Source organism: Gadus macrocephalus, chromosome 13, assembly GCF_031168955.1.
Source record: "Gadus macrocephalus chromosome 13, ASM3116895v1".
Lineage (NCBI taxonomy): Eukaryota > Metazoa > Chordata > Actinopteri > Gadiformes > Gadidae > Gadus > Gadus macrocephalus.
Genome location: NC_082394.1, coordinates 8,850,809 through 8,858,308, shown reverse-complemented (window position 1 = coordinate 8,858,308; position 7,500 = coordinate 8,850,809). Strand labels below are relative to the sequence as shown.

The window sequence follows — 7,500 nt, the reverse complement described above, 5'->3', positions numbered from 1 at the left end:
AAGCTGCTCTCCCAACACAGACGGTAGACCAAGTGCCCGTCCAGACGCTTGGTTTTAAACACGGATCGAAGGCAGAGACATCATGAATTATTCACTTCCCCCTAGAAACTGCTTTCAAGGGTTCCCTTACAACCAAGATAGTTTTTAATCACCCCCTGAACTAAAAAACAACACTGGAATACCGATCATATTTTCACATAAACCCTGCACGGATAATGGTGCTGGTGGGTTTGCCACAACATCAGGGTCAAACGCTGTTGTGTTTGGAATGAACAGGTGGTGGAAACTTCTACAGAGCCTAGTTCTGATAAAGCTGTTCTCCAGCTGGTCCCTCACCTCCTTGTTTAAAGTATCTCTACGAGCATTGAAGGCTGCTCTCACTTCTGTGGAACCATTAATTCAGTACCACAGGATGTTGTCAGGGTAGGACTTTGAGGAGAAGCGTTTGGACCGCTATGCCAGAAACTTTGTGACAGAGTTTGGTTTCTGATCACAGAAGACCCCAAAAAACTTGTCAACGCGAAGTATTTTGAAATAAATGATTCATGTTTTTATAATATGATGTTCCAGATCTTGACTTGGTGGCACCAGCTATAAATAAGTCCTTAAAAAGTGCTTTGTAACGACTGATTAGTTTCAAACTAGCAGTTAACTACATCCAGTTGCCCCACAAGGTCGGTGTATGTTGAACTGAACCGAAGCATAGTTGTCACGTCAACTTGCTGATAACCACGTTGCTACTAATCACTATCAAGCTAGATTGTAAACACTGGCAGAGCCGGTGCAACCGTCCCCTGAACTCACGCTAGTTGAATGTTTAGTTTAGCAAGAGGTTAGCTTGGAATTAGCCTATGGTTGGTATCTGGCTAAAATGTAGTTACTCTGTGTAGTTATGTAGTTACTCTGTGTAGTTATGTAGTTACTCTGTGTAGTTATGTAGTTACTCTGTGTAGTTATGTAGTTACTCTGTGTAGTTATGTAGTTACTCTGTGTAGTTATGTAGTTACTCTGTGTAGTTATGTAGTTACTCTGTGTAGTTATGTAGTTACTCTGTGTAGTTATGTAGTTACTCTGTGTAGTTATGTAGTTACTCTGTGTAGTTATGTAGTTACTCTGTGTAGTTATGTAGTTACTCTGTGTAGTTATGTAGTTACTCTGTGTAGTTATGTAGTTACTCTGTGTAGTTATGTAGTTACTCTGTGTAGTTATGTAGTTACTCTGTGTAGTTATGTAGTTACTCTGTGTAGTTATGTAGTTACTCTGAGGAAATCTACTGAAATCTCAGACTCAGACAGGAATCGTCCACTTGTCATAGGCTCATCAATTCATAGAGAGATGTTATATTGGTAGAAGCAGCACATATTGGACTTTATAGTCTTCATCCTCAACACACGAACATACAAAAAACATACACAACCAGAAAAAAAACACACATGCACACACAAACACACAGTCATACGCAGATGCACAAACACACACACGCACACACCCACAGTATTTTCTCATCACAATGAGAAAAACTACTTAAAAATTAGATTATATATGCGTGGCTGGCAAGATTACATGGGATCCATTGTGTGGCGGCGTGTGTAGCTGTGTTTGTGTGTGTGTGTATGCGTGTGTGTGTGGGTGTGTATGTTTGAGTTTGTCTGCATGTGAGGTTGTGTGTGTGTGTGTGTGTGGTGGTGGCTGTATTGTGTGTGTGTGTGTGTGTGTGTGTGTGTGTGTGTGTGTGTGTGTGTGTGTGTGTGTGTGTGTGTGTGTGTGTGTGTGTGTGTGTGTGTGTGTGTGTGTGAGTGTGTAGCTGTGTGTGAGTAATAGTACTTTGTGAGACAATGGCCATAAATTGTGTTATCACTGTTAGTGCCAGATCAGTTGCTTTATGGTCGCTAGCCTTATCTTCACTGGCACACACTGTGTGTGTGTGTGTGTGTGTGTGTGTGTGTGTGTGTGTGTGTGTGTGTGTGTGTGTGTGTGTGTGTGTGTGCATGGTGAGTGCCTTGTGTGTGTGTGTGTGGTGAGTGCCTTGTGTCTGTGTGTGTGTGTGTGTGTGTGTGTGTGTGCTTGTCTGTGTTCATGCTCTCTAGGTATTTAAAACCAATATTGACATTGGCAACAGAGGAGAGTATTCACATTTAGAGAGAGACACAAATACACACACACAGACACACACACGCACACAATTAACACAGAAAACACCCACCACCAGGATCGTCCAGATGGACATGTGGATGAAGGGTGGTTTTGACACGTTAAGTCACTTGTTTGCACAGACGTTTCTATTGGCTAAACATTTGCCAAAGTATTTCCTGTTGTAATCCTGCGTGCTTCAAGCTCCTTAATGTCCTTGGCAGCTGGTCCCCGTGAGACTCAGCAGGTCAGGATTAGTTAAACAGTGAAATTCCTCTCCTCGAGGAGTCCACACCGTTCTCCTATTCTCTGGGTTTTAGAGTCCAGACGGTTCTCTGCTTCTCGGGTTGTAGAGTCCACACGGTTCTCCGCTTCACGGGTCTGTAGAGTCTGCACGGTTCTGTACTTCACGGTTCTGTAGAGTCTGCACGGTTCTGTACTTCACGGTTCTGTAGAGTCCGCACGGTTCTGTACTTCACGGTTCTGTAGAGTCTGCACGGTTCTGTAGAGTCTGCACGGTTCTGTACTTCACGGTTCTGTAGAGTCTGCACGGTTCTGTACTTCACGGTTCTGTAGAGTCTGCACGGTTCTGTACTTCACGGTTCTGTAGAGTCTGCACGGTTCTCCACTTCACGGTCTGTAGAGTCCACACGGTTCTCTCCGTCTCTGGTCTGACGAGTCCACATGTTGGATGTCGAAAATCCCACCCATAGCTTTAAAGCCATTCCCATTGGTCTAGTTTTTCACAAAACCCGAAGGCTGTGAGGACTGTGGACGGCGCCAGGTATTTCATGTTCTGCGCTGTTCTTCATGACTAGTTGGAATGAAGGCAGCCTCACGCCATAGAGTGGCCTGAGAGAATCGTAGTTGGGGCTGAGCCTCCACAAGGCCATCAGTATTCAACGCAGAACATCAGCTACAGAGACGGTGGACTCCATCGGAATTCAGGAGTGGGGTCAGACAGGCAAAAAAACCAAAAGACCGCCCTCACGCGAGGGATAGCCACAAAACAGGCGGACACACATGTGACATCTAAACAAGTCAACTGTCACTCACCTTGGATGAAAGCGTCTTTTAATTGAATATATGACCACATGATTCCAGGATGGTTATGGAGCATTTGGAATCAGAAACAGGGATAGTTTGTTGAATTTAGGTGTTTTTGTGATATAGTGTTCAGGTGGTTGGTGAAGTAAATGCTGGTGTCAACAGACACAATAACACATGTACCTGGAGAAACAGGTTAGCTTCCAAAATATCCACCAAGCCATCGTTCTCTCCCATGCCCACTTCCCACTCAACCACTCTCCGCTCACTCCATGCTACATGCTACATGCTACACACCACACGCCAAGCGCTAGCAACATGAATCTCATCTCGAGGCGCCTTTCCTACATTCCTTCTCCGCCCTCCCACTCCACACTCACGCACACACACACAAACACACACACACACACACACCTGTTTTATCCTGCACTTTCTAAGCATCCTTCTTTGAGTTCATAATTTGGACGACACTGAACTGTGGTTTAGCACTGATGCAAAACAACATCTTATTTAACTGCTCTATCTCACAAACGTCATCTAAGACAACTGTTCAGTCTAGGAAATGTTCTTTTTTATGGCTGTGAATTATTTACTAAATATAAAAGAAGAGGAAGGCAGTTTCTGATCCAGTCGATGCTAATTCTGTAATGCCTGGCTTTGGTCATATAATGTACCATTAGATGACTTAGTACAACTCATACATTATGCAGGGATATTCAGTTAATTTTCCTCACTTGTATGACATCAATAATTAATGAAATCCAATGCCCTTGCAGGTAATCCACTTTAAAGAAAAGTATTAATATTTATGTTTTTATTTATTTTCTTCATTCAACACAAATAAAATATAGGACCGAGGAAAGACCTAAAGCACATATTAGAATAGAACATACCAGTTATAAAGTAATAAAGAAACAGTAATAAAGAAAAGACAAAAAATAAGTGGAGAATGGTGGAGATGGGAAAAACTTTCACAAAAAGAGTTTCACATATTTTGAAATGCCGAAATGGAAATAATGGGATGTCATGGTTTCTCATGCTATAAGCTCTCAGACTCGAGTCTCATACTCCTTTTATGTCTCTCTCTATTTCCTCTCTATCCTGTTTCCTGTCCTTGGCTCCTCCCCTTCCTGCCCCGCCCTCCGCTAGAGAGATACACACGTGGAGAACTCTGAGCGTGGGGTATTGTATGTTTATTTCTAGCCATCAAACGCTCCATCCCGGCCCAAACCTTGTTTTGTACCTCCTCCATTTCCTAATTGTTATGTCATTGTTACGTTGTTGCATTGTGATTTAGATGTCATCGTCACGTTGTTGTCACGTCATTGTTGCGTAATTGTTATGTCATTGTTACGCCATTGTTTCGTTGTTAACTTCGCAACACGTCACCGCTACCTCATCCTCATGTCGCGATGATGTCTTCCGTATATCACCGGTGCGTTGAGATTTCGGGATCGCTCCCTTGTTGTTGTCGTGATTGTGATTGATCCTTGTGTCATGGGTAGGTTATGCTGATGTCACCGTTGAGTCATCGTTTCACGGCCATTGTCGATGTGTTTCTTCATCACTCGTAGCATGCCTCGCCACGATCTGGCGTGTGAAACCGTGATACGTGTTGTGTTGTCTGTCGCTGTTGGAACACAGAGAACCACTACTAACACACTCCGCACCCTGCCTGTGTGTGTAGAATGCTGCTATCTTGTTTTTAATGCTCCGGAAAGGCACCACATGTTTTCAATCAGAATGTTTCACATGCTACGACATAGTAGGTCTGCGTACCTTTTAGTTGCATGTGAAACATTTTGTACCAATTCAATCATTGGGGTGGCGTATTTTACTAAACCGACGACGATGTTTGGAAATGTCCAGGGTTGATTTAGGGAGTTCCTGCGGGTTATCCGTTAACCCTTAACGGATGCCGTGAGAAAGGGAGTCTTGTTGTCTAGGACAGATGATCAGTTACAGCACGTATTTGTCGGTTCTTTAGAGAACATGATTGGATGTGTTGGAGGAGCATCCACGAGACGATGGGGGGGGGGGGGGGGGGGGGGGGGATTCACTTAAAAACACAGCATGTTTATCTGGTGTTATGACAGCCGAGACGCAACCCATAACGCTTAATAAAATAATACCTGCCCTCAGACATTTATTAAACTCTAGCAAACAAATAGTGTCTCTAAGCGAGCAGACGGCTCAACGAGACATCCTGACTCCCTGTGTTGGACTGCACGCAGGGACCCCCGCTGTGACAAGTCAATGCAGACGAATAGTAATTGATGTCAATCTGGGGAATGGTCCGTCTGTTTCCATCACTGACGGACATGCTTACGAGGCCAAACCTTAGTAATAGCTCTGAAGAGGGTCTCTCTGTGTGTGTATGAGTGTGTCTGTGTGTGTGTGTGTGTGTGTGTGTGTGTGTGTGTGTGTGTGTGTGTGTGTGTGTGTGTCTGTGTGTGTGTGAGTGTGTGTGTGTATGTGTGTTTGGGTTTCCGTGTGCACATGGTTCTTCGTGTGTGCGTGTGTTTCTGTTTCTGTGTGTGTCAGAGTAGAGATCCCTGAGTGCTCAAATGTTGCCAGGCAATAACCTTGCACTTACTCTCAGATAATTTGGTGAGGTTAACACACATACACAAACACACACACACACACACACACACACACACACACCACACACACACACACACACACACACACACACACACACACACACACACACACACACACACACACACACACACATCAGGCCTGACCCCCGCTTGGCAGATGTGGCACATGCTTGAATAACGGACTGAGCTGCTTCTAAGATAAATGCTTGACAGTCCACTTAGAGAGCTGCTAGGTGCTGAGTACTGTCCACTCTCACACACGCACACACACATACACACACGCACACAAGCACACTAAAAAAACACACAAACACAGTACACAAGTACAAACAACCATATACACACACACACAAAATAAATGACACAAACACAGTATGCATGCACACACTCACACACAAAAAATACAGACAAACACAGTACACAAGCGCACACACAACCACAAACAAACGCACACACACACGCACACATAGTAAAAATGCACGCAAACCCATGCACACGCGCACAAACACACGCACGCATGCACGCACACACACACACATACAACGTACATATGCATGTACATACAGGCAGAGCTAGATATATTTACAAAGAGAGAGAGTAAACTGATAAAGGGTTTATGTAGACAGGTTGTGTTTGTATGTTATGGTGTTGATGCCATTCACATGCCTTTCTTTGGTTGGAGGTCGGGGGACAATTAGAAGGTGTGTTTGTGGGTTTGTGTGTGTGTGTGTATGGTTATTTCTTAAAACCCATTATAATAAATCAGTATATGCTTGAGATATGCTACGAGAGAGAGGGAGATAGAGCGACAGTATTGGAGACTGATTGTGGTAGAGAAAGAGTAAGAGCAAGCTGAGATGGAGGAAGAGAGAGAGAGAGAGAGAGAGAGAGAGAGAGAGAGAGAGAGAGAGAGAGAGAGAGAGAGAGAGAGAGAGAGAGAGAGAGAGAGAGAGAGAGGAGATGAGAGAGAGAGAGAGAGAGAGAGAGAGAGAGAGAGAGAGAGAGAGAGAGAGAGAGGAGAGAGAGGAGAGGGAGAGAGAGAGAGAGAGAGAGAGAGGGGAGAGGGAGCTGAAGAGAGGGAGAGGGAGCTGAAGAGAGGGAGAGAGATGGAGAGGGGAAGAAAGCGAGAGAAAGACAGTAGTGGAGAGTGATGTTAAAGGAGAGAGAATGGGAGAGAGACATTTGTTTTGAGGGATGGTTATAAAGAGGGAGAGTGGGTTGGGGGAGAGTGAGACATTGGTAGTGAGCTGTTTTTCAGATGGCATATTAATATTGATGGAAGTTTTAGCGGCTTTGTGCAGAACGTTTTATGCTTATCATCAGGCCTTTATTAAGACCATAAGGACAATGTCAGCATAACGCCTGATTCACTGGCTAGGTGTCTATAGATCTTTTATGTGCCTGTGTGTGTGTGGGGGGGGTGTTGTGTGTGTGTGTGTGTGTGTGTGTGTGTGTGTGTGTGTGTGTGTGTGTGTGTGTGTGTGTGTGTGTGTAGTGCGCGTGTGTGTGTCTGTGTGTGCGTCAGTATGTGTGTGTTCGCACCTCAAAAGATATCTATGTGTGAATGTGCCGGATATTGTGCATTCTTTGGTGTGTGTGTTTGTGTGTGTTTGTGTGTCTGTGTCTGCGTAACAACATACCTGCCCCTCAGAAGATTATTGGTGCTACAAATCTTTGCAGAGTCAGCTAAAACCATCTCGCAGACAAACATACATTC

At 44.4% G+C, this 7,500-nt stretch overlaps 1 protein-coding gene across 1 annotated transcript in view; it reads left to right on the top strand.

The window, feature by feature from the left end:
- Positions 1 to 7,500, top strand: part of ptprt (protein tyrosine phosphatase receptor type T) — a 150,133-nt gene that overhangs the window by 99,290 nt on the left and 43,343 nt on the right. The window contains exon 13 of the mRNA XM_060069948.1: positions 4,327 to 4,465. Coding sequence (XP_059925931.1) covers positions 4,327 to 4,465 — 139 coding nt within the window. The remainder of the gene's footprint in view (positions 1 to 4,326; positions 4,466 to 7,500) is intronic.